The 26,948-nt window shown below is 38.0% G+C and overlaps 1 protein-coding gene across 8 annotated transcripts in view; it reads right to left on the minus strand.

The window, feature by feature from the left end:
- The window catches only part of CTNNA3 (catenin alpha 3), a 1,860,557-nt gene that overhangs the window by 375,585 nt on the left and 1,458,024 nt on the right, over positions 1–26,948 (minus strand). For 6 of the 8 annotated variants that reach the window (XM_004021400.6, XM_060406827.1, XM_060406829.1 and 3 more), the window contains one exon: positions 19,989–20,140. In XM_004021400.6, coding sequence (XP_004021449.1) covers positions 19,989–20,140 — 152 coding nt within the window. Of the gene's footprint in view, positions 1–2,666; positions 17,654–17,769; positions 20,141–26,948 lie in introns of those variants that run through there. The other 2 variants (XR_009598595.1, XR_009598596.1) reach the window with 1 other exon arrangement.

The following is a 26,948-nucleotide window of genomic DNA, read 5'->3' on the forward strand; positions in this document are numbered from 1 at the left end:
TGAACACCCCCAAATTCAAGTTTCTGGGGATAAGATTTCTCAGGATAGTGCTAAAGACCCAACATAGCTTGGAAGGGGTTGTACTTCAAAACAGACAAGAGAAAGATCTCCTGATCCCTGAACAAGGAGAGACTTGAGCCATCTTGAATGAGACCTGTTGTTTCTGGGTAAACACTTCCAGCTAAGTTAAAGAAAATCCTCAAGAAAAACATTCAGCTCCTACAGGATCTCAAAGAACAAGCTGGAGAGTTCTCGGGGTGGCTACTGTCTCTCTTTGGGGGATTCTTCTCCTGGTGAGGGGAATTTGGATTTGGCAAATGCCCCTATTAATCCCTGTTATCACCATATTGATGCTGCTTATGATTGTTCCATGTATTATCAACTGTCTAACCCATGTTGTTAGCCCAGATCAACAAGCTACAAAATGCAGTGCCAGTTCAACAAGGATATATAAAACTATAGCCAACCATGGAAAATTAGATGGACACCACTATAAGGGCACTGAGGCTTGAGACTAGCAAGAGGGGGAGGCCCAATGCCCCTCGCCATCCCTGTTCAGCAGGCAGTACCCAGAAAGACCTTCACGCCCCCTATTCCCAAAGGATTGGGCCTCCCATCTCTTAAGGGGGTAATGTTAGGTAGTTAGAATAGAAAAAAGGAGTCCAAAAGTGTGGTGGCTAAGAGACAAAGAAGGGAAAAGCCAACAAAAACAGAACAAAGGAAGGTCCGAGGACCAGAGTAAGGACCTCAGGTAAGACAAACAGCCCTCCTGGCTAGCCCAGTTTACATAGGGCAGGCTCAGGGGGAGGAGAAAAACATATAAATAGAGGAGCCAAAACTGAGCCAGGGACTTCTCTTCACATCTTTTGGGTTGGCTTGCTCTCATGCCTCGAGGATGTATTTTCCTTTACTTGCCAATAAAACTAAACTATAACACTGGTCTGTCCGTTGCTTTAATTTTTTGCCATGGCAAGACAGAACTGAGGAAATTACACACTTCCCTGACCGTTGGAGTTACAAATAGAATAGGGTGTTATTGAAAAGGAGGAGGACTCTGTCTTATCTCCCACTCCATTTCCAGTTTGAGTAGTAAATAGTCTCCATTCAGCCTCCCTGAGTTCCAAAGGGCAGATTCAAACAGTTGCCAATCAGAGAAGCAGAAGCAAGGGAATGCAGAAACAAAGGGGGTGCAGTCAGGAAACGATAGTGCAGCAGCAAAGCATGTTTGTGAGTCATCCTCAAGGAATACACAGAACAACATGTAGGAACTAAGCCCGCCTCGCCCCCACCCCCCGCCCCCGACCCAGGGGGAGGATCTCATAACTCCAGGGTGAGAAAAGATTCTTGGAACACCTGTTACCTCACTCCCAACACTCAGAAGTAAATCTGAAAACAGCAGAAGATAAAGGTTCTTTTCTTTAAAAACTTTCATAGCCAGCTGAATCCTCAGAGCTTATTTTGGGGGATAGGAGTCTACCTTATCCCCAGGTTATCAGCCTCCTGAATAAAGCAACATTTTCAGTCCAACCAACACTTGTCTTTTGAGTACTGGTTTTCAAGCAGACACATCTGAGTTTGGTAACAGCAAGACTTTGTAAAAGATACTGGAACAAAACAAATCTAAACAAATCAATGGAAACAACTGGTATTTTAAGACAATTCTTTCAAAAAGTACACAAAGACAAATGACTCTTTAAATATTCATAGGGCATAGGAAGTAAGAAGCCTTCTGAGCAAAGAGAACAGTTCAACAGCAAAATCTGTAAGAACAGAGGAAAAAAAAAAGGTGGGGGGGGGAGCTGAGATTGAGACATTAATACTCATTAATAAGTAACATTACTATAAAGCCTATATACATAATGTTTACAGTTATATGACTTTATGTTGACACAAAGGATAAAGATTTACTTTCAGAGAATAGGTTAGCATTGTCAGGGTATCAGGCTTATTTGATTATTGTTTTTCCATTTATAGTGTGAGAACGTCATAGAGTATCCCAAGTGCAACTCCAAAGAGAAAAGAAGAAAACTGTTTAACATCTCTTTCAGAGCACTACACATCTGGAAAAATTAAATCTCTGTCTCCCTGTCCCAAATCCCCTACTCGATCTAAGTTTGGTGGAAGTGCACTGGCCCAACAACTGGCAGTTTTCTCAATGTACAGTTGGAATATTTAACTTCTTTTACTAGCTGCAGCCTTAGCCCTAAGTTCTAGGAAACCCTGACACCAATGCACCACATATCTAAATGTACATTACCTACTTGATCATCTTATCATCTATGTCTCCAAAAATAATGAACACAACTTATTGTCTCTGTCCTGTAGGTAACATTCTACATGAGGTGAGGTGAGGTGAGGTGAAGTCGATCAGTCCTGTCCAACTCTTTGCGACCCCGTGGACTGTAACCTACTAGGCTTCTCCGTCCATGGGATTCTCCAGGCAAGAATACTGGAGTGGATTGCCATTTCCTTCTCCAGGGATCTTCCGACCCAGGGATCAAACCCGGGTCTCCCGCATTGGAGGCAGACGCTTTAACCTTTGAGCCACCGGTTGAAAAAAATCCCTGCCTTGGCTTCTTAGGCAGCACTCTTGATTTTTTTCCCATCTTTACTGTTACTTCTTGTCAGTCTCCTTTACTAGCTTTTCAACATGAATTCTAAATACATTTCTTTTTTTTTTTCCTTTTCTAATACACATTCTCCAAGTATGAATACATTCTATGCTAGGGAATCAAATTCCAATCAAAGGCCAAATTTTTGTTCTACATTTCAAAATCATATACTCAATGAACCATACAACATACCTGTAAAACAATTAAACTTAACCCTCTAATGAGCCCACTAAAATGGAATCCAACTTCTACCACAAACTGTCTTATCCCAGTCTCCCCTAGCTCATTAAGTAACGCTCATATCCACACAATGGCCCCAAACAAAAACCTAAACTGCTAAATTTAGATTCCCCCATTTTCTTAAAATTCACATTAAGTCCCTGAAAACCTAGTCAATTTTATTTCCAAAATAAATTTCAAATTCATCTACCTGTTTTGCCCACTCTTTAGTTTACCACTGTCCAATACCAAGGTAATGCATGCAACCTATATAATTTTAAATTTGCTAGTAGCCGCATTAAAAAAAAGAATGGTTTATACATATCAACTTGAAAATATTTTTTTACGTATTTGGTTGAAATATATTATGAACATCATTATGATATGTACAAATATTCAATATATATGAAATATATTATTTTTTTCTTAGTGAATCTTCACAATTGTGGGTTTTATATAGCACACTTGAGTACGCACAGGCCAAGTTTCAAGTGTTAAACAGGCACATGAAATTACTGTATTGGAGAGTACAATACTCATCTATGACAGCATCATCCATTGCCCGGAAAACTACAATAGACTCATATCTGGTATTATCACTTCTATTCCTGCCAACCTCCACCTGCAACAACATATTTTTATGAATTAGTGAGGAACTAAAACAATGCAATTCCTTGCTCCTGTGTGGAACAATAATGAGACTGGGTAGGCTTTTCTATGCCTATTGATGTGTGAACAATGTTAATGATTAAAAGGTTAATCAATAATATCTTAGCTATTTTCCTAAGGAAATACTTGCTCCTAGAAGAGAAAACTGATCCAGTTAAACTGATCAATTATCAAGACTAATGAATTCATCCAGAGTCATTTCATAATCTTCAGTTCACTGTGTTGTCATCCAAATCTACCATGTCACCAAATCTCAGCCAGTTCTCTCTTCTGAAAAATGTCTTTTAATATCTCTCAGCATAGGCCTTAAAATGACATAAAGAACCTTACTTAATTTCCCTATTTTGAGACACTAGTAAGATTGTGAAGGTGGTATTCTCCTTTATGGCAGTAAGTCTAGTAAACTGAGTTTTGCTTGATTAACACCTTTTTGGAGTTCTTTTTGAAAGTCAACCTTCAACAAAAGCAAGAGGGGACTTCTTAAAATGCAAATGGGATCATGTCACTCATCTGGTGGAGATATTTCAATATTTCCCAGTGCTTTGGAACAAAATCTAAGCTGCTTGACAATTTTGACAAGGCCAAAATGACCTAATCTGTCTAGCTCTCTAAAATCATATTATATCACTCCCTTCTTCCATTCATTAAGTTTTAGATACAGTGCCTTCTTCCTTTTCTTTAGATATAGCCAGTGTTATCCCAGTCTTGGCATTTTCACATTTACTCTATTCTGCATGCAGCATTCTTCCCTGTCTTAAAATTGCTGACTCATCCTGTTCACATTAACTGAGTCAAATCTAATCTCAGAGAGGCTTTCCTCAACCACTGTATTTAAGGTATTGTTATCTCTTAGGCCAATTTTCTCTGTATCACATCATTTTACTTCCTTCATATCGCTTATCATAAGTGCCTTGTCTTTATCCTTCATTTACTTTTTCTCTCCACTAAGATTATAGATGCCTTATGAACAGAGATCTTAACCTATCTCTTCTATCTCTATATGCCTAAATATTGGATACATTTATTGACATATAGGTATTCAACAACTTATAAAAATGAATTAATAAAAAGAATTCAATGACTATATTAAATGATGAAGGAAAGAGAAGGAAAGGAGGGAAAGAAGAAAAGTCTTCCTAAAATATGTGATAAAGCCATGACAGGTATGCTTATTCACTCTTATGTATCAGGACACAGTGTAACTGTATTAAAGGGAAGGAACTGTGACTCCACAGCTACTATATAATGTAACTGAGACCAGGATCAAGGTCTCCTGATTTCTAATCCATTGCTCATCAGAGCATAACACCCTATCTTTCAGCCTTCTCTGATTGATGTGGTTCTTTCAAAGCAGATGTGTAAAGCTTCAGATTTACTAGAGAAACAAGGCCTCTGAAGGAGAAAATGATTTTCTCTGCATTAATTGGTAAGTTCATATCTTTTTGCATTTACATCTCCCACTTGCATCTTGATTAGCAATTTCTTCTGTCAATTTAACACCAAAATCCTCTGTAATCAGTGGCATGTTATATTCTGGAACAGACTCAATGAGTCCCTGAAGTTAGAGAGACAGCACTTCAATCCTTCACCTTGGCTGCTCTAGTGGTGAACATGCCTGACTGTCAGTCTGATTTCCTAAATCTCCTCTGAGATGGTAGGCAGTTAAAAATGCTGTTGGCATATGCTTGGCTTCAGCTCACTGCAAATACAAAAATGCCGTTTGCTTCCAAACACAAGCCTCACTTCCCTCCCATTATTATTAATATCATCATTAACATTATTATCTTTATCATTCTTCCAAACTCCCTTTTGGAGAGGTTTCATACTCTAAGGAAGAGCAATTCCTGAAAATTATATTTGATTAATATATTTAGTGAGGCATAAACCATAAATTAGAACTTGATTGAAATTTCTATCCTCCTCCAATAGTAAATGTACTGTAAGGGATTGTAATTGTTGTCTATACAATTACAGTATTCCCAGGTGTGTCAGTGGTAAAGAGTCTGCCTGACAAGCAGGAAACATAGGTTTGATCCCTGGGTCAGGAAGATCCCCTGGGCAATCCACTCCAGTATCCTTGCCTGGGAAATCCCATGGACAGAGCAGCCTGATAGGCTACAGTCCACGCTATCACAAAATAGTCAGATACTACTTAGTGACTGAACAACAACAACAACCGCAGCACAGTTACTAATTCCTCTTTATTGTCTTACTAACAGAAACTCAATTTTCAAATACTAGACAGCTTGAGGTGAATGACTGTGGTGGGTGGGAGCATTACTCCTCAACCCAAATCCCATGGAAAGAATCTTGAATACTCTGTGCTGAATCCAGTGATTCTGTTCCTTTTATCGTTTAGTGAGGTCAGGTCTCTTTGATATGAAATGAAAATAAGAATCTGGAATGAAAATAAGAATTTGGAATCCTGTTACTTTTCAGTCTTTCTCCACCTATATGAAGAGGGGTTCAGGCACCTTGGCTTGACTGCAGTTCTTAAAACATGCCTTTACTTCTATATCCTTGCAAAAGTCCTAAGCCACAATTCCAACTGCACAGCTCATTCATCAAAGCCTGACTCAAATGTCACCAAACAGTTACATCTTTGCATAATTTTTTCCATGGCGGCAGTACAAACTGTTTTTCCAACAATGATTCCATATGAATCCATTATAGCCCTTACCACAATAAATTCCTATCCTTTGCTTACATATCTATTTACTCCATGAGAATGCCAGTTATTTGAGAACAAGGATCATGTCTCACTCGTGTTTGTGTTCTTAAAACCTAGCACAGTGTCTACATGAGAAAAGATACTCAAATATTTTTCAAGTGGTTGACAGAGGAGACTACATAACAAATAAAAAGTTATTCCTTGATATGATACCTTCCTCATTCTGTGCTGTTTAGGTTTATGATAATTTCATATTCTACATATACTTCTCAAGGTTTTGATTCTGTTTTATAGTTCCTAGATATTTATTTCAAAGGCTTTTTTTTTTTTTCAAAGAAGGTATCAAAAATGATTGTGCATAGCTTAAAGTCTTAAATAAGCAAAGGACACATTTAGAGAAGACATTAAAATGTGGCTATGTAAAACACTTCTAATCAACTAGAATACTTGGTTAATCAGAACTCCCAAAACTCTGTAATTAAACAAATGATCACCTGCAATAATTTAAGCATATTTCCATTGGTTTATAACTTAATAAGCAAAAGACTATCTAAGCTAAACTTAGGTCACAAAGTTAATCAATAGAAAATTATTAATAAAGATGATGATAATGATGGGTATTTTTAATAATTAAGGTGTATTGCATTTTCCGAAGATGGGCACACCATTACTTCTCATCCTGCATGCTCCTTTTGACCTTTAAATTATATTCCTTCCATTGAAAAGTGGGGTTCATGTCTCCTCTTCTTGAATTGGGGAGGCTTTTGACTTGCTTGCAAGCAATAAATTACGGCAGAAGTGACAGTGCATGATTTCAGAGGTTAGATGAAAAAAGAAAATACTATATGTGATTTACTAACTTTAAAACTTATTCCTGGATTCCTGAAATTCCATTAAGAAGCTCCATATCCATAGGCTGTCATATTATGAGAAAGTCAAGCCTCAGGAGAGGTTAAATGCAGTTTTCCTTAGTGTTCTAGTCCTCAGTCCAGACATCAGACATGTGAATGAATAAGCCTATGCCCTTTGTGAATTTCTGACCTACAGCATTTGTGAGCATAATACATTGATTGCTGTTCTATGTCACTAAGTTTAGGATAATTCATTGCACAGCAGTAACTACTGGAAGAGAATGTGTGACAAGCAATGGCCAGATGTTCACTAATCCCATTTCTTATTCTTGGACATAAAGGCGAAGAAGACATTATCAGCTCCTTTGCAGTTGATTTGGGTTTCCTTTGACTGAGTGGTGGTCAATGGGATGCAAAGGGACATATGCCTCATTGAAGTGTAGTCATCAAACTTCCTGTTTAATCATCTACTGTCGCTTCCATTTCTGCAGTGACAGTGGAAGCCAAATTATAAAGATGGCAATATCAAAAGTTTGGAGAATTGTGAATCACTGAGTCATCACCTAGTAGAGACCAATCAAGGAAACTGGCTAGTGTTTGACCAATGTAGAAATGATAAATAAACCATCATTAAGATAAGCTACTGAGATTTGGAAGTTGTGTTATGGCAGGTAGCACTGTTACTCTAATACACATAACAAATTTAATTTATTTGTATTACTAATTTGCAATACAAACACTGATTCTTGAGCACTTGACAATGTGTTGATAATGTGCTTAGTGCTGTGAATATATTATCCCATTTAAACTCAGATCAACCTTAATACTAGGCGGGTATATTTGTTTTCCCTGCTTTATACATGCAAATCCAAAACTTAAAGACCTGATTCACTCAGAGTCACAAAGATATTCCAAAAAAAGAGAAATTCCTTGAAGATAGAGCAAATCTAAAGTAAGATGATCTTCTAAGAGTTAAATTAGCAAAATTCATTTGTGAGGTTAGTGATCTTTAAATGCATTGTCGATGTAAACTTTTGTTGAACAGGTACTCTGAACTTATTCCCAAACCACTAATTTTAGTGATAACAGAGGATGCATGTGCAAAAATCCCTGGTTTTATTTTTTATATTTTATAGTAAACAGGCCACTATGTACTGATTAAAATGTCTTTTACAGTCATTTCTAAGGGTTAGAAATAATTTTTGTTATGGTATCTTTCCATATTTTATTACTTTAATTAAATTTCTGATTTCTGTTCTGAACACTGCAATATAATACAGTATAAAACACAATTTAATCATTAAATTTGTGGATAATTTTGTGATTTTCTTCAAAGCCTATAGCACCAAGGGACTGATAATAGAAGATAATGTGCATAAAATACACTCTAGGAAGTTCCACAAACCCCATCCTCAAGGACTTTTCTTTCTCCCACAACCTAATAGCAAATGCACACAATCAAAAAGTCTCATCAGGACTATTCCTCAATTGTCATCATCTTTAAAAAGGAATCTGGTCATGGGCACAAGGTAATATAAAGGACGTTTATACAACAACTACATATACTCTACAAAAGCTCGTACTGAGACAAATAACATTGACAGACATGCATGCGCATTTGTGGTCACATTAGTGGTCACAGAATACAATGTTTGGTAAAAATCTTTGCAAAATTATTAAACTAAAGATCAAGTAAATTTCTTTGTGAAAATATTTCTCAAGGTAGTTTCCTATTATCTGTCACTTTTTATAATATAAAATATTACAAAACAAAGTAACATTTCTCTTGCCCTTGTTTCTGTGAGGTCCAGTGATGCTATTTCAAACAAATGTCAAATTTGGCAACCACATCCATCACTTCATTTAACTGTGAAAATGTCTAACATCTTATTTTAGTTTATATTTCTAAAAATTCCTTGTTTTATATAGTCTGCATCCTTGTACATGCAGTCACACAATAGATAAACATATAAGTTTATATGACATTTGTCATGATAAACAAACGAGTAAGAAGACAGAGGCTGGCTGACGTGGGAGATGCTATTTTCTTTATGATTCTGTACAGGGTTTAGGCAGGATGTTATGTAAGGTAATGATACCTCAGACCTGAAGAAGTCTGCTGTGCAACTCGTGTAGAAAACACGTGGTTAAACAAAGTGGTAAGTGGAAAGACACCAGAAGTATAGTCATGTCTGGCAAATGGGAGAAACAGCTAGGAGGGCTATGTATTAATATCTGAATTTGAAGGTATGGGGAAGAGAGAGGTAGGTTAAGTGTTCTTCAGCAACTTGCCCCAAAAGCAATTCTTGGGATTCCTGTGTTTATAACTGGCCCATCAATCTCCTGAGGTAAAGGAAATGCCCTGAACCAGGTGCTCAAAGCCTCTGGATCTTGTCTGGTTGCTCCCTCATCAGTGTGTGACCTCAAGTGCTTTACTTTGCTTCCTGACCTTTGCTATTAGGCTCCAGAGTATTTTCCCCTTTGAAACTCCATCATTTACTTTATAGAAACTTGGAATACAAAATTTTCAATACCCCTCCTTCTATGAGTTATGCCAAAGTCTATTTCCTAAAAGTCACCACTTCATAAATTGTATTTTTCAGACTTCTTTTTCTCTAGAAGCTTCAGTCCCTCAAAAGTTACTTTTGAAATGTAGGCAGTCAAGCATTTCACTTGAGGTAAGCAAGGAGCACCGCACAAGAGTTTTTAGTATTAAACAAAATAGAAAGTAATAACAATGTATTATTAGATGTAACACTGAATAAGCTTATTCATTTAATTACAAATGAGAGTTTAGTTATAAAAATGTAAACAAATTATTTAATAATTAACTTATCAGAAACAAATGACAACAAAACACCCTTAAGATTCCATAACTAAAATATTCTCCCCATGTTATTTTTCTATTTAGAGTGCTAGCTACTTCCTCTGAAGGTATTTTCAAAGAGATGCTTGACTCCCTCAACTCACCTACTTTGAGTCAGAGGCTCCACATAGCACTTGTGTATAATTCTCTGAGTGCAAGGCTGGTGCACATCAAAGCCCTTTTGGACCATGGACTCTCCTGCCAGTCCAGCGGCTCTGACCCTTTGGTGAAAGAGCACTTCTCAGAGTGACATCGCGCTGAACATCTCTCCCCCAGCAGGAGCAACAGAGATCACTGACCAGTGCTGCTTTGTAGCTTAGCCAATAGGTTTCTCAACGAACAGTCTTTCCTACTCTGCTCACCTCTGTTCCCTTAGTCAAAAAGGTGCACACACAACAAAGGCCATTAAAGTGCACAGAGAGCATACAGTTTCATCTCTTGCTGATGGGTGCTAGCAGGTGGTTCTGCTTTTCCTTAGCTTGAACTCTTTGTTTGCAGAGGAAACAGTGAGAACCCCTCTACAGAATTCTTCCCAGTAACGTTTGATTTAAATTTGCATACAAAGCTAAGGTTACTCTGCTACACATCTTTTATTAAGTTCCCTTAGGAAGTCCTCCGGTAATTGGCTTCTTTAAACTGGTTCTGCCACTATAAAGGAGCCACATCACTTCCAAAAAGGACAAAGTATTTTAACTGGTGATTCCCTGGCAAGACTCCTATGAGAATGTAGTGACTAAGATGAATTCAGGAAATTAGCTTTCCACTGAAAAATGAAAACATGTACAGTTCTTATATGTTAAATAAATATGAAATGGTGCCTGAACAGATTCTCCACAGTCAACAAAGGCTCCACAAAGTATGAAGAGTGTAAGATAACTTTTGCTAGCAGTTAGGCCTGTGGATAGAAGCATTCCTGGGGTTGGAAAAACTGGCTTGATTAGGAACTGAGATCATTAATGTCCAGGTCTTATAGAATGAAGACTGGTGTGTAAAAATTATGCAACACGGGGCCTCAAGCAGCACAATCAGGACCTAGGAACTAGAGTGAACGTAACATTATATCCTCCAAATCTGATACTTTTGAGAGTCAAAAGGGGGATAATTCAAATTTGTCCTAAGGAAACCAAGTCATACCTTGACTGCAATTTACTGCATGTTTAAATTCATTTAACAAATACATGGCTTCCAGGTGGTGCAGTGGTAAAGAATTCACCTACCAGTGTAGAAGATGCAAGAGATGAGGGTTCAATCCCTGGGTCGGGAAGATCCCCTGGAGGAGGGCATGGCAGCCCACTCCAGTATACTTGCCAGGATAATCCCATGGAGAGAGGAGCCTGCTGTGCTACAGTCCATGGGGTCATAAAGAACTGGACACAACTGAGCAACTAACACTTTCACTTTTCAAACTTACTATGCAATGAGCCAAATAGTAAGTGTTTGAGTCTTTGTGAGCCATATAGTTTCTGTTGTCATTATAGCACTAAGAGCAATAGATATATATATATGGCTGTGTGTATTCTTAAAATTAGAATTTCATATAATTTTCACATGTCAGAAAATATTTTTTCAAATTTTTCAACTATTTAAAATATTAAAATCATTCTTCACAAAGGCCATATGAAACAGATGGTAGACTAAATATGACCCAAGTTTGTCATAAGTTTGTCAACCCCTGTTCTAAGATACTACATAATGAGTCACAAACCTGAAGGATAAAAATCAACAACAGAGGAGTCATGTATTAGAAATATTTGGCAAGCAGCCAGTTATAAAATAGAAAGGTGTTAATTTTATAATATTCAAAATGTCAGCAATTTCAGAACTCTATGCAGGCTTTACTAACTAGTCCTAATTAATATAGGACTAGTAGCTTGTATTTGTAAGGGGCTCAGTTTAGTTCAGTTCAGTTGCTCAGTCGTGTCCGACTCTTTGCAACTCCATGAATCACAGCACACCAGGCCTCCCTGTCCATCACCAACTCCCGGAGTTCACTCAAACTCATGTCCATTGAGTCAGTGATGCCATCCAGCCATCTCATCCTCTGTCGTCCCCTTCTCCTCCTGTCCCCAATCCCTCCCAGCATAAGAGTCTTTTCCAATGAGCCAACTCTTCCCATGAGGTGGCCAAAGTATTGGAGTTTCAGCTTTAGCATCATTCCTTCCAAAGAACATCCAGGACTGATCTCCTTTAGAATAGATTGGTTGGATCAGGTGCTAGTTACTGGGTAAAACATGATTTTTTAAAATTAACTTTATCAGTGTAAGTTACATATTATTTTAAGTGTACAATTTCTTGAGATTTGACAATTTTGTATACCCATGTAACCACCTTGGATAGTCTCCATAAAGCTTTGCTGAGAATTTGTTTGAGGCAGCATTAAATTTATAAATCAATTCAGGGAAAATTGACACCTTAGCAATATTGAGTCTCCCAGTCCAACCATATAAATTTCAAATGTTTAAATCATTTTAATGATTCTTAACAATATCTTACAATTTTCCAAGTTTAAATCTTGCACATCTTTATTAAATTTATCAAGTTTATTTTGTTATTTTTAATGCTAAAATGTCCTTTTAAAAAGTATATTTTCCAATCGTTAGTTGCTACTTTATAGAAATACACTCTCTGGGTTTCATGTTATTTCTTTATTGCACATTTCTTATTTCATTAATTTTGCCCTTATCTTTATTTTCCTCTTCCTTGCATTATAAACTTGGTACATTAAATTTGTATTCTGTGATCTTGCTAAACTTATTTATCTGTTCTGCTAGAATGGGCTATTTTGTTGTAAACTGATTTTTTTAGGATTTTCAATGTAGTTGATCATATAATTTACTAATGTGGACATTCTCACTTTTTCCTTTGTAATCAGTATACATTTTATGTTATTATCATTATTAATTTATTCTTCTGGCCAGAACATCCATAATACTCTACTGTTTTGGAACATGGACATTCTCACTTTGTTGCTAATCTTAAGGAACAGTGTTTTGTCCTTCATTTTAAGTACAATTTTAAAGCTACTTTACTAGATAGAAGTAGTAATTCAATGGTATGCTTTCATTTCCCTCCACAGTGAAGAAACTAATGATATCGTGCAAAGGAACAATGTAAGCGGTAATGTAAAACAGGGGCTTGAATGTATGTCTCGATTTTACACAATATTCTTTTCATTACTTCATTTCCAAACTGAATTACACAGAGTTCTAAGTGTACAAGATAACCTTTTACACTGGTTCGCTTCTAACTGACACCATCGTGGTCTTTCTCTCTGGCAGTCTCAGTGAGATTTCAAAGAGAAAAATAGCAGCTCTGTTCAGAGACATAAAAAGGAAAAATAAATTCTGACATAATGAAGAAGTTATGGAAGACAATGAAAGAAGTTCAACAAAATCATGACAGTGTAAGTAATTTAAAAAAAATTATATATGATTCTAGTGAAAGCTATGAATCTGTCCACTCCTATATGTACAATAGAATCAGACACAAAAGGCTTTTCTGGCTATATAAGCTTAAGTTGTGTATTAAACTATTTGTTAACTCTAGAATCCATTTAAATGATTTATGTAAAATGGTCCATGTAAACTGGGACGTGCATTTTTAATCTGTTTTACTTTTATTTATTCAAAAAATAATTTCCATGAAGTGAGATATCCAAAGTATGTTGCTTTTCCCTGAAATAGAAAGTTAGAAAACTAACGTAGAAAAAATACATTTATGATGGTCCTGAAAATCTTCACATTTGTCTATGAGAAGTGTCTCTATATTTTCCATTTGACTTTGATAAGTCACACATGAAAATTCACACGCAAAAATATGGAAGTCTCTATTCTGAATACCTGTTAAAGTATGAATTTTTGCTGAATCTTTTCCTCTCTTTGAGAGTATTTCATTGCTGGCTACCCATGTTAGTCTTTCACAATTCAATTATGCCATCCTTTTAAAAATTGTTCTGTTTATAGTTAAAACCCTTTACCAAAAAGATGATACATTGAGCCTCCTTGTACGTTTCAAGAGGTTAATAAAATACAATAGACAAGGCCTTCCCTTTTGGTGTGGTGGTTAAGACTCCATGCTCTTATTGTAGGGGGCCCAAGTTTGATCCCTGGTCAGGATTCTACATGCAGCAATTAACAGTCTGTATGCCACAGCTAAGAAGCCTGCATGCCACAACAAAGACCCCCTGAACTGCAGCTAAGACCTAGCATAGCCAACAAAGAAATATTAAAAAATAATATGCAGAAGTATAATGCCAGTTTAAAGTAATATGTGTTCAAAATAAAAATTTGCATTATATCCTCCATAATTCAGGTATTCAATATTAACAAACATGAATATCGTCTTCTATAAACAATATTTTGAGAAAAAAGCAGAATTCTTTTGTTTAGAACTTCACTCTTTCAAGTTACTTTTCAGGTTTCAGCTTCATGTTGCTCTATGAGCATATTTCTGTAGCTTCTGTAACTAATATTCTTCAAGATATACAAACTAATAGGCAGCATCAGTAGTACTGAGGCAGGAGCTAGATGGGTCCCATGCTGAATAGTTTCTCTCTTGTGGACAGAATAATACCAGAAACTCCATAAAAGCAGGATGATTGAAGAGGGAGGTAAAAGAACACGTATTCCTCATTCTCAAAGTGAAGGACACCTCCCTGACTACATATGCACAGAAAGTCTCCTTGGAAGTCAAAAGAGGAGGGGCATCACCTCATAGTACATGATGCTGCTACCTATAGGTCTCTTTGCTAGAATCCACCCTGGCACACACACCTGGGAGGACCCGGAGATAAACCAAATACAGGCTCATAATCAAGCAAAGCAAGATGACTGGTTAAAGGAAACTCAGAAGAAATGCCCCGTAAACATGATTCAAACTACCAGGAGGGCATGACTCTCTCTGAGCTTACCCATGTGTCCCTCCACATGTATGGTACTTCTTTTCTTCCTAGTAAACACTTGTTTCACTACTTTCCATCTCTATGTGGAAATTCATTTCTGCACAGCTCATGGGCCAGGACCTTGCCACTGTCTATGGTGGCCCAGAGGTTAGGATTCAGCACTCTCCCTGGAACTGCCTGACCTCAATCTCTGGCCAGGAACCAAAATCCTGATTCAAGCCGCCACAGGCCAAGACCACCTGAGAGGGAGGTAAAAGAACTGTTAATAGTAATAGAAACCTTCTTCTTATAAGATATTACTATTTACTAAAGCATTCCATTTCTATCATAACTCATTTTGTCAGCATAATAATCTTCTGAAGTAGGTATAGTACCCAAGTTTATTTTACAAAAGAGTAATCTGAGGCATACTGAAATGTGTTACTTGTCATAGTCTTAACCATTGTAAGAACTCTTGTAGGGCTTTACCCTATGCCTACAAGCCCCATGCTTGCCCAGGTTCACGGCCAGAGAAAGAGGCCAGAGTCAGTTAGAGACACATCAATGGTTTACCCGGGAGCTTACCCATCTGAGGTCAGGTCCTCGAGTGATGCCCCATCCTGCGCAGCAGAAAGCCAGCAGGACATGGCAGCAGTCTTCACGCCAGGGGAAAGGGGAGATTACCAGTTATTAGGGAACTGATGTCAGGCGGGCTTATCAGTTTCCAGGGAAACCAACAGAGAGGCACACCCCTTACCACCCTTTGATAAAGAACAATTACCAGCTGGGGCCTGGGGCAAGTATATAAGAACTTCAGTCATGTGCTTAAGGTTTAGGTGAAGCAGACACTAGTCTGGCAAGGGGATGTACAGAGAGCAAGAGAACAACCATCTTGAGTGACCAGACCACATAGCTCTTAATCACTGTAAAATTTACACATATATGCTAAACACCAACAGGGCTCCCCAGGTGGTGCTGGTGGTAAAGAACCTGCCTGCCAGTGCAGGAGATGTTAGAGAAGTGGATTTGATCCCTAGGTTGGGAAGATCCGCTGAAGGATGGCATGGCAATCCACTCCAGTATTCTTGCCTAGAGAATCCCATGGAGAGAGGAGCCTGGAGGGTTACGGTCCATAGGGTCACACAGAGTCTGACACAACTGAAGCAGCTTAGCGTGCACATTAAACACCAACAAATGAAAACTAATAATAATAGAAAAAAATAATACTCCCTACTGTCCAAGGTTAAGAACAAGATTCTACAACCTCAACTGTCCACACACTGAATCCAGAGAAGAAAGTAAATGTCACAGTATTTGATTCAGAAATTTTTAAAAGAACCTAAATAATGGTAAACATAGTTATTCATCAAAATAAATAGTAAAGGCTGCTGATGCTGCTAAGTCACTTCAGTCGTGTCCAACTCTGTGTGACCCCATAGACGGCAGTCCACCAGGTTCCCCCATCCCTGGGAGTCTCCAGGCAAGAACACTGGAGTGGGTTGCCAATTTCTTTCTCCAATGCATGAAAGTGAAAAGTGAAAGTGAAGTTGCTCAGTCGTGTCCGACTGTTCGCGACCCCATGGACTGCAGCCTACCAGGCTCCTCCGCCAATGAGATTTTCCAGGCAAGAGTACTGGAGAGGGTGGGATGATTTGGGAGAATGGCATTTAAACATGTATAATATCATATATGAAACTAATTGCCAGTCCAGGTTCGATGCATGATACTGGATGCTTGGGGCTGGTGCACTGGGATGACCCAGAGGGATGGTAAGGGGAGGGAGGAGGGAAGGGGGTTCAGGATGGGGAACACGTGTATACCTGTGGCAGATTCATGCTGATGTATGGCAAAACCAATACAATATTGTAAAGTAATTACCTCCAATTAAAATAAATAAATTTACATTAAAAAAAAAAAAAAGAGTACTAGAGTGTGTTGCCATTGCCTTCTCCGAATAGTAAAGGCAGGTATAATCATATCTGTAAAACTATAAAATACCAGGCTCTGATCTCAAGTTAGCATTTTATCATCTTAAGAGCACCAAGGAACACTCTTGAAAATTCAGGTCTAAGATTGGATTTTGTAACACTCACACACATTCTCAAGAGCATGGCCTAGCCCTCTCTAAACATGAATAATTATACCTGTATTGCCTTCATGTTGACACTCTTTAGATACTCTGAATAAAGCATCAAATGTTTTTCAGTTCTGAGGTCAAGATACTGGTCAGCATTTCACCTGACTTTTTAAAGAGAATATTCCAGACCAATTTTATTATCTTCTATGATAAAGGGACAGTCCCCAAAGTGTGTGTGTGGGATAAGATTTTCATTAATTACATCTGAATTAGACTTCTATTTTCATCCTATATTCCAGTTAGCAGTTAAGTACAAAGGTTTATGGGTTAAGAATCCCTGCAGGAGTGCATTCAGGTGCCTTTAGAGGCTGTCTAGAAGAGGAGGTGGGGAAGGGGAGGGGCAGGGGCAAGATAGAAATGATGGGCCTCTAGACTATCCTGAAAGGTTTAAATACAGGAGCTCTGCTTTCTCTCATTTATTTATTTATTTAAGCTTTGAGGTGTGTTTGAAGAAAGAGTATGTTTACCTCAACATTCAAAAAAACAAAAATTTCAAACCATACACTTAACCAGTATGTTCTCAATGACTGGAACATCAGATACTAAGGGATCTTAGCACTAATGCCCTTATCGAGCAATTTGACAGGGATTAAGGGCCAATAGCCCTTATGGAGCAATTTGACAGGGATTAAGGGCCAATATGATTTAATATTTTTATTAATAATCTAGGTGAAGGAACTCAGATTATAATCTCATATTTCTAATTAATATTAATTTAGGTATGTTTACCAACCAAAGTTAAAAGCAAACTGATACATTACATGAAGAATCATTCAGAAATATGATGAAGTTTATTAGCATTAGGATTTGGGGCCAAGAACAAATACATCAAAGTGAAATGGAGAAGGGATATACAGGCAATGACAGTATTTTAAATACTAGAATATCCAAGTGAGAGAGGTTATAAGACTTTTATCCCTAAATAGATTTTGCAGTAAAAAAAAAAAGAAAAAAAAATGTGTTCCCTGCCCTGGTTCACCTAGGCTATTTCACTGGTTTATCTTCACTTCACAAATACCCATCCAGGGATACTGGAAATGTCAAGGTTTCACCCTTGTAAAGCTATCTTCTGAAGTTCATGGATCTTTGTCATACTTTCCACATGAAGTATGTTTCTTCCTGATTCTACCTATCCTCCCAGCTCAGAATTAATACTACCCCGCTAGTTCACACAGGTAAAGCACAAAAACCTTTGTTAGAAGAAAACATTTGGCAGAAGTACTTTGCAGTTCAGATATACTACTAGCACGGTACTGCCATTGCTGCTGCTGTTGCTTAGCCACTCCAGTCGTGTCTGACTCTTTGCCACCCTGCAGACTGTAGCCTGCCAGGCTCCTCTGTCAATGGGATTCTCTAGGCAAGAGTACTGGAGTGGGCGGCCATGCCCTCTTCCCAGAGATCTTCCTGACCAAGGGATCAAACCTGGGTCTCCTGCATTGCAGGCAATTTTTATTCATAAATATATATTCTGAGGTTTCTCTTATATGTATATCTGGCTTGCTTGAAGGTTTTCCCAAGATCTTAAGGGCTAGACCCTATGTTTTGACACCTCTAGACTTTTGTCTTTGTTTGTTCCATAAATGTCCATCTGGTCTAGCATGCACCTTGATTTTTGTTGGCCCCTTTCCCTACAAGGTCCTCAACTGTCTCCATTTCTATAGACTCCTTCATGTAACCTGACTATGACAATCAGACCTGTCAGCTACTATGCACGTCCACCCATATTGCCTCAGCACATGCAGTTCCATCTCATAACCATACTAACAGCTAAGGCCAGAGGCATCAAATTGAACTCTACTCATGCTTACAAATTGCACTCACCGCTTCTACCAACTCATCTTACCCAGACCCAGGGTAAGAGAGTTACCTGAGAGTGGCTTTTTTTTATTGGCCCCAAGAGCTTGAATGGCACAGTAGGAGGCTCTGGTAATGCCTCTGAGGAGAGGTGGCCTTTAACCAAGTGTGAATAGGTAAATAAATTGGATTTTATTCCCCAAAGGTAAGATAATTCTGAGATGTGTTCCATAGGACTCCGCTAGAGTTCTCCAGGTTCAGTCATCAGTTGCCTGCAGTGACTCATAATTACAGCTTATTGATTCTCTGTCTCATTTTTTTCTGAAATAGACTAATGATAACACCAATACTTGACTCTCCCTCCAGGTGAACCAATCCCAAAATAATCTCTCTCCATATATTTACTTGTGCTGTTTTTGTTGTCGTTGCTGTTTTTAACAGTATTAATTTAAAAAAAAAAAAAAAAACAGAGGGAGAGAGAGACTTCCCTGGTGGGCCAGTGGCTAAGACTCAGCACTTCAAATGCAGGGGACCCAGGTTCACTCCCTGGTCAGGGAACTAGAACCTACATGCCCCAGTTAAGAATTCACATGCCTCAACTAAGAGTTCACATGCCACAGCTAAGACCCAGCACAGCCAAATAAATATTAAACATGCACATGTGCACACACACACACAGAATTCACATTTTAAGGAAGAAGAAATACTGCTGGTTTCCGTATATTCACTGTGCTCACAACAAATGCCTCACTATCACATTTGGGAAGATGGTATATATTCTCCCAAACAGACAACACTCAAACATTTGTTGTTCCTGGCAGCTCCAAGTGAGATTTCTTACAGAACATTGATTCTACATTCTAGCATGAGAGGATGCAGACACAGAAATTCCTTGTTTTAAATACACTTTCCTATACATTTCAATATAGTGATTAGAAAGATCCTCTCCTTCTATTCAAGGAAAGAAAGAAATTACCTTATGTATTGTTCTTTGGCTTCTGATCATGCTGTGTGACACTTCAGCAAATCCTGTACACAATGAATTCTATCATTTCGGCACATGTGGCAGTTAAATGTGCTCATTTGCATAAGTTATAACCATATACATAAGTAAAAGCATTGTTCGTGACAGTAGATCTGACTTTGGGGATACATATGAATTTCTAAAGTTCTAATGGATTTCAGCATTGACATTATGGCACAGAAATAAAACATTGCTTGCAATCATTCCAGGGATTCCAGATGGTGAAGAATGCTACAATATTTCAGTGGAAGGTAAAGCAGACTTACCCGAATCATCATGACTGAACATCTGATATCATGAATTGTATCATAGATCTTCTTTGAGATGTCCACGAATTGACTATCATCAAACACATCCAAAGAGTTTTTACTTAAGGCTTCCAAGGCAACATTGACTTGTGTTACAAATTCAGGAATTGCTGTTAAAATGAATAAGAAAGAGAAAATTGTCCTATTTGTATTTTCAGATTACTGGGAAATGGAGAATCATATTGTTAAATACATATTTGATTAATAAACTTTCAATTTTTTAAAAATGTATGAAGACAAAACATTTTCGCAGGATAATCTTAAAACTCTGAAATGTAAAGAGAATCAAAGACAAGAAAGACATCTTAATGAAAATATTTTTTTAAATTATATTTCTCCTTTATAGCATTTGTTTTACTATGTCTGGAAGCATATTGTAATTTTTTGTCCTATCCATTGTAAGCCTAAATAAATTACAAAAAAGAATTGGTGTGAATAGCAGTTGAAATCATAGAAAGATATTTTAAAAAAATTGAGTTGCAAAATAGAAGAAAATTACCTAAACCTACTAATTCTATCTCATAGAAATAATAAAAATACTTTAACTTTCTTTTGATAAAATATTTCCCCCTCATCAAAAAGATTAATGAAAATAAATCAGTGATCTTACATATAAAACATTTCTATCTAAAACGAGAACATTGAATGAATGTAGGGATATATCAATCAGTAAGGCCAATCCATAGAATGTTCTTTTTTAATTAAGGTTTCAAACTGTGTTAGTCCTCTGTCATGTCCGACTCTTTGTGACCCCCATGGACCGTAGCCCATGAGGCTCCTCTGCCAGGGAATACTCTAGGCAAAAATACTGGAGTGGGTCGACATTTCCTTCTCCAGAGAATCTTTCTGACCCAGGAACTGAACCCAGGTCTCCTATGCGGGCAGATTCTTTACTGTCTTTGCTATCAGGGAAGCCAAGATTTCAAAATGCATACAAGCTAAGTCACTTCAGTTGTGTCTGACTTTGCAAACCTATGGACTATATCCCACCAGGCTCCTCTGTCCATGGGATTCTCCAGGCAAGAATACTGGAGTGAGTTGCCATTTCCTCCTCTAGCGGATCTTTCTGACCCAGGAATTGAACCCATGTCTCTTAGATCGGCAGGCAGGTTCTTTACAACTAGCGCCATCAAATAGTCTCAATTAAGCACATTTCTCCAACTTTGCTCCCAGCATCAGGATCTTTTCAAACGAGTCAGCTCTTCGCATCAGGTGGACAAAGTATTGCAGTTTCAGCTTCAACATCAGTCCTTCCAATGAACACCCAGGACTGATCTCCTTTAGGATAGACTGATTGGATCTCCTTGCAGTCCAACGGACTCTCAAGAGTCTTCTCCAACACCACAGTTCAAAAGCATCAATTCTCTGGCACTCAGCTTTCTTTATAGTCCAACTCTTACATCCATACATAACTACTGGAAAAAACCATATCCTTGACTAGACGGACCTTTGGTGGCAAAGTAATGTCTCTGCTTTTTAATATGCTGTCTAGATTGGTCATAACTTTCCTTCCAAGGAGTAAGCGTCTTTTATTTTATTTTATTATTTTTGTCCTCTTTTTTTTTGTTTGTTTGTTTGTTTGTTTTGTTTTTTAATTTTTTTTATTTTTTAAATTTTAATATCTTTAATTCTTACATGCGTTCCCAAACATGAATCCCCCTCCCACCTCCCTCCCCATTTCATGGCTGCAATCACCACCTGCGGTGATTTTGGAGCCCCCCCCCCCCAAATAAAGTCAGCCACTGTTTCCACTTTTTCCCCATCTATTTGCCATGAAGTGATGGGACCCAATGCCATGATCTTAGTTTTCTTAATGTTGAGCTTTAAGCCAACTTTTTCACTCTCTTTCACTTTCATCAAGAGGCTCTTTAGTTCTTCTTCACTTTCTGCCATAAGGGTGGTGTCATCTGCATTATTGATATTTCTCCTGGTAATCTTGATTCCAGCTTGTGCTTCATCCAGCCCAGCATTTTGCATGATGTACTCTGCATATAATTTAAATAAGCAGGGTGACAATATACAGCCTTGACATACTCCTTTTCCTATTTGGAAACAGTCTGTTGTTCCATATCCAGTTCTAACTGTTGCTTCCTGATCTGCATACAGATTTCTCAAGAGGCAGGTTAGGTGGTCTGGTATTCCCATCTCTTTCAGAATTTTCCAGTTTATTGTGATCCACACAGTCAAAGGCTTTGGCATAGTCAATGAAGCAGAAATAGATGTTTTTCTGGAACTCTTGCTTTTTTGATGATCCAGCAGATGTTGGCGATTTGATCTCTGGCTAATAGTTAGTTGAATGACAAAGACAATGTTTCACAGAGTAATTATGCTAATATAGTGCAGAACTGAGTTTTGAACTCTGACTGCCAGAAGGCATAGTTTAAACTCTAACTACTAGACCTTATCATATGGAGGAAGTTTCTGCCCCATGTGAAACAGCATGATAAAGGCAGACTAATTTTTAGAGTCATAATTCTAAACCTGGAAGATATAAATGCTTTATCTAATACAAAAATATTAATAAATGTTCTTTTTATTTTTTCCTACTTTCAAATCCCTATCTTCATGTATGGCATACCATCTCTTGCAGTCCCACCTGCCATGTTCTTGATATGGGGGAATGTTGGTAATATACATGGGTAGTCATATTTGGGGGCTTCCCCAATGGCTCAGCGGTAAAGAATCTGCCTGCAACACAGGAGATGCAGGTTTAATACTTCAGTTGGGAAGATCCCCTGAAAATAGTAACTCATTCCAGTATTCCTGCCTGAAAAATCCCATGGGCAGATGAGCATGGAGGCTACAGTCCAATGGGTTGCGAAGAGTTGGGCACAACTGAGCATGAGCACAAGGCATATTTTATTTAGTACCTTCTTGCCTCTACCTACTGAAATGTATCATCTGTAGCCTAATTCTTAGGTACTATACCCACCAGGGGTATCCTATCTGCTTTTCTTCTCTGTCCATTATTTAGATGTGAAAGTGAAAAAGAAAGTCTCTCAATTGTGCCCAACTATTTGTGACCCCATGGACTATATAGTCCATGGAATTCTCTAGGCCAGAACACTGGAGTGGGTAGCTGTTTCCTTCTCCCAGTGATCTTCCCAACCCAGGATTGAATACAGGTCTTCTGTGTTGCAAGTGGATTTTTTACCAGCCGAGCCACCAGGGAGGCCAATCCAATAAAAAGAGGCACCTAGTTGGGAATTTCCTAGCAGTCTAGTGGTTAGGACTCTCCTATTTCACTGCTGAGGGTCTGGGATCAATCCTCAGTCAGGTTCAGCAAGCCATGCAGTTATGCAGCATGGCCAAAAACAAACAAAAAAAGGGGGCAGCTGGGGGGGGGGGTGCACCTGGATACATATGGCAAAATATAGCTATTAAACATTAAATTCATTAAAACTAATTTTAAAATTTATTTCCTCGACCACATATACCACAGCTCAGTTGCTCAATAGACATAATCAGTTGAGTCACTCAGCTGTGTCCAAATCTGAGACCATATGGACTGCAGCAGGCCAGGCTTCCCTGTCCATCACCAACTCCTGGAGCTTGCCCAAACTCATGTCCATTGAGTTGGTGATGCCATCAAACCATCTCATCCTTTGTTGTCCCCTTCTCCTCCTGCCCTCAATCTTTCCCAGCATCAGGGTCTTTTCCAGTGAGTCAGCTCTTCGCATCAGGTAGCCAAAGTATTGGAGCTTCAGCTTCAGCACCAGTCCTTCCAATGAATATTCAGGACTGATTTCCTTTAGCATGGACTGGCTGGATCTCCTTGCAGTCCAAGGGACTCTCAAGAGTCACCTCCAACACCAAAGTTCAAAAGCATCAGTGTTTTGGCACTCAACTTTCTTTATGGTCCAACTCTCACATCCATACATGACTACAGAAAAAAAGCATAGCTTTGACTAGACAGACCTTTGTTGGCAAAGCAATGTGTCTGCTTTTATATGCTGTCATAGCTTTTCTTCCAAGGAGAAAGTATCTTAATTTTAAGGCTGCAGCCACCATCTATAGTGATTTTGAAGCCCCCCAAAATAAAGTAAGTCTGTCACTGTTTCCATTGTTTCCCCATCTATTTGCCATGAAGTGCTGGGACCAGATGCCATGATCTTAGTTTGTTGAATGTTGAGTTTTAAGCCATCTTTTTCACTCTCCTGTTTCACTTTCATCAACAGTCTCTTTAGTTCCTTTGGCTTTCTTCCATAAGAGTGGTGTCATCTTCACATCTCAGGTAAATGATATTTCTCCTGGCAATCTTGATTCCAGCTTGTGCTTCATCCAGCTTGGCAGTTTGCATTATGTACTCTGCATAAAAGGCAGGATGACAAAATATGGCCTTGCCATACTCCTTTCCCAATTTGGAACCAGTTTGTTGTTCCATGTACAGTTCTAACTGTTGCTTCTTTATCTGCATACAGATTTTTCAGGAGGCAGGTAAAGCAGTCTGGAATTCCCATCTCTTTGAGAATTTCCCACTATTTATTGTGATCTACACTGTCAAAGACTTCTGAATTCTGTTTTGAGAGTGGCAATATGGAATGTTTCTATCATCAGAAAAACTTTTAATGGATAATACTATTCTCCAGTGGATTCTTTATCAGCTATAGAGTTCTATAGTGAAATTTCATTAAATGGCTTTCCCATTTTCAGTGAACAGAATAGCAAAGGCAAGGAGAAAGCTAATTCAAGCATTTTGCCTAGGAGAAATAGCTTTGAACCAAATTCCCACTAATTTCAATGTGATTCCCAGGATATCAATATATTTCTAATCTGGGCCTTCTCCCGGAATTCCAGAACTATAGATTCAACTGTCCACGGCAAAATTCTACCTGAATTTTTAGTAACACCTCAAATCCATCTGTTGAAACCAAAATACCTGGAAAGCCTAATTTTCTTCCACTATTTTCTATTTTGGTGCCTGGTCATCCATGAAAAACACCCAGCTGTCCTCTTTACCTCACAGTCTTTTTTACCGTCTATATCCAAATGTCCACCAAGTGTAATCTCCTCTAACCATATAAATATATTGTAAAGCTATTGCCAGTATAGCTCCACTGCCTCTAACAATCATTATATCTCCTGCTCAAGTGCTCCCCATAACCCTTCTGCTTAAGATCTTCTCACTCTTCAGGTTCATTGTAAGTACTGACACAATCTTTTGACAAAACAACTCAGTAATAAGTACACCAGTGTTCATCACAAAATAGATGCTCAATAAGTTGTTTTATTAGTAAGTCATGTCACTACAGCATTCACAACTCGTCACTGGTTCCTGGAAACTTTCTCCCAAGTGTGTAGCCTGACTCATAATAGATAAATAATTAAATGAATTAAGTTATCACATGAGTTAATGAGTGACTATATAAAAGTTAGATAAAAATATAAGTACAATGCAACATGTTCAGCTTGTATAATTTGGGTTTTGTTCATACTTGGTAATCTCCAAAAATATAATTATGTGGGCTTATGAGAACAGTCAGCATATTTAATGAGTTAATCTTTACTTTTTATAGTGTTGAGAGAAGAAGAAACTCTTAAGAAAATGTGTCCAGTTATTTCACATTCCCAGGTGCTGGAGTGAACAGCAACCACCCCCACCCCCAACCAAAACGATCACTCCAAAGAAAAAGATAAAGCTCCTGCTGCTGCTCCTAAGTCACTTCAGTCGTGTCCGACTCTGTGTGACCCCACAGACGGCAGCCACCAGGCTCCCCCGTCCCTGGGATTCTCCAGGCAAGAACACCACTTTGATATTCTCATCACTGAATCGATGGATATGAGTTTGAGCTAAATCTGAGAGATAGTGAAGGCCAGGAATGCCTGGTGTGCTGTAGTCCATGGGGTCACAAAGAGTCAGACATGACTCAGCAACTGAACAAAAATAATATTAACCCTAAAGACATAGATAAATGCAAAGAGATGTTGTACCAAAACTTGTGGTGTTTTATCACTGACAAAACCCTCTTCAAAGTCTTCCCCACTAAAAAAATGTTTTTCTCATCAAGCAAAAAACTGTGCCATACAATAAAAATTTAACTTTTCCATATCTTCCATCTGTTACTAATCTCTCTACAATTTGAAACTGCTCTTGTCATCTTCCTATGGAGATCTTGGTCAAAAATAAAAAGAGAGAGATAAGCATAAAATTATATAAAGGTCTAGTTTTCACTGTCATGTGAAATAATGTGAGAAAGATTTAGCATACTTTAAAGAAAATACAACATATTTATTATTGCAACATGATTTCATTTTAACACTTCTAGAGGCCTCTTACTAATAAACTAATATTAGTTTAAATTAAAATGAAATCTTTGAGAAGCAAATGTTTAATTTCTGATGTACAGATGGAAACTACTACTTTTTTCACTCTAACAGCATAAATGAACTATTCAAAGCTGGTATATAATACATTCCTTATTTCATTAGTTTAAACATCAGCTGTGGGTGTGCTTTATTCATACTATGGACATATGGTTGCTTGGATCAGAGCTGAAGTGAAATTTTTTAATGCTTTCAAGAAAATACAAAGTGAGTATAATTAAGTAGCCAGTTAATGGTAATTTAAAAGGAAAAGCAAATTGACAAAGCTATCTCAAATCCATAATCTACTTAAGTTTCAAGAGAACAAGGTTTATACATAATATACCATTGTGTTATATAATCATCGATCAAAGAGAGGGACACCTTAAACAAATTCACTCTAATCAATTGAAATGCCAGGTAGAATCAACTGTTCTGAACTTTGGAGTGTAGATTTGTTAAACAAAAGTGGCCTTTGGGTCAATATCTTGTCAGCTTCAAACTTAAAACTATCTTGTCTATTTTATACTGCCAGATTCAAAGCCAGCCCTGAACTCATTAGAAGTCTGTACTTTCTCTACCAACTTTATTCAGAATATACAGAATAATCATATC

This window comes from Ovis aries, chromosome 25 (genome assembly GCF_016772045.2).
Source record: "Ovis aries strain OAR_USU_Benz2616 breed Rambouillet chromosome 25, ARS-UI_Ramb_v3.0, whole genome shotgun sequence".
Taxonomy (NCBI): Eukaryota; Metazoa; Chordata; class Mammalia; order Artiodactyla; family Bovidae; genus Ovis; species Ovis aries.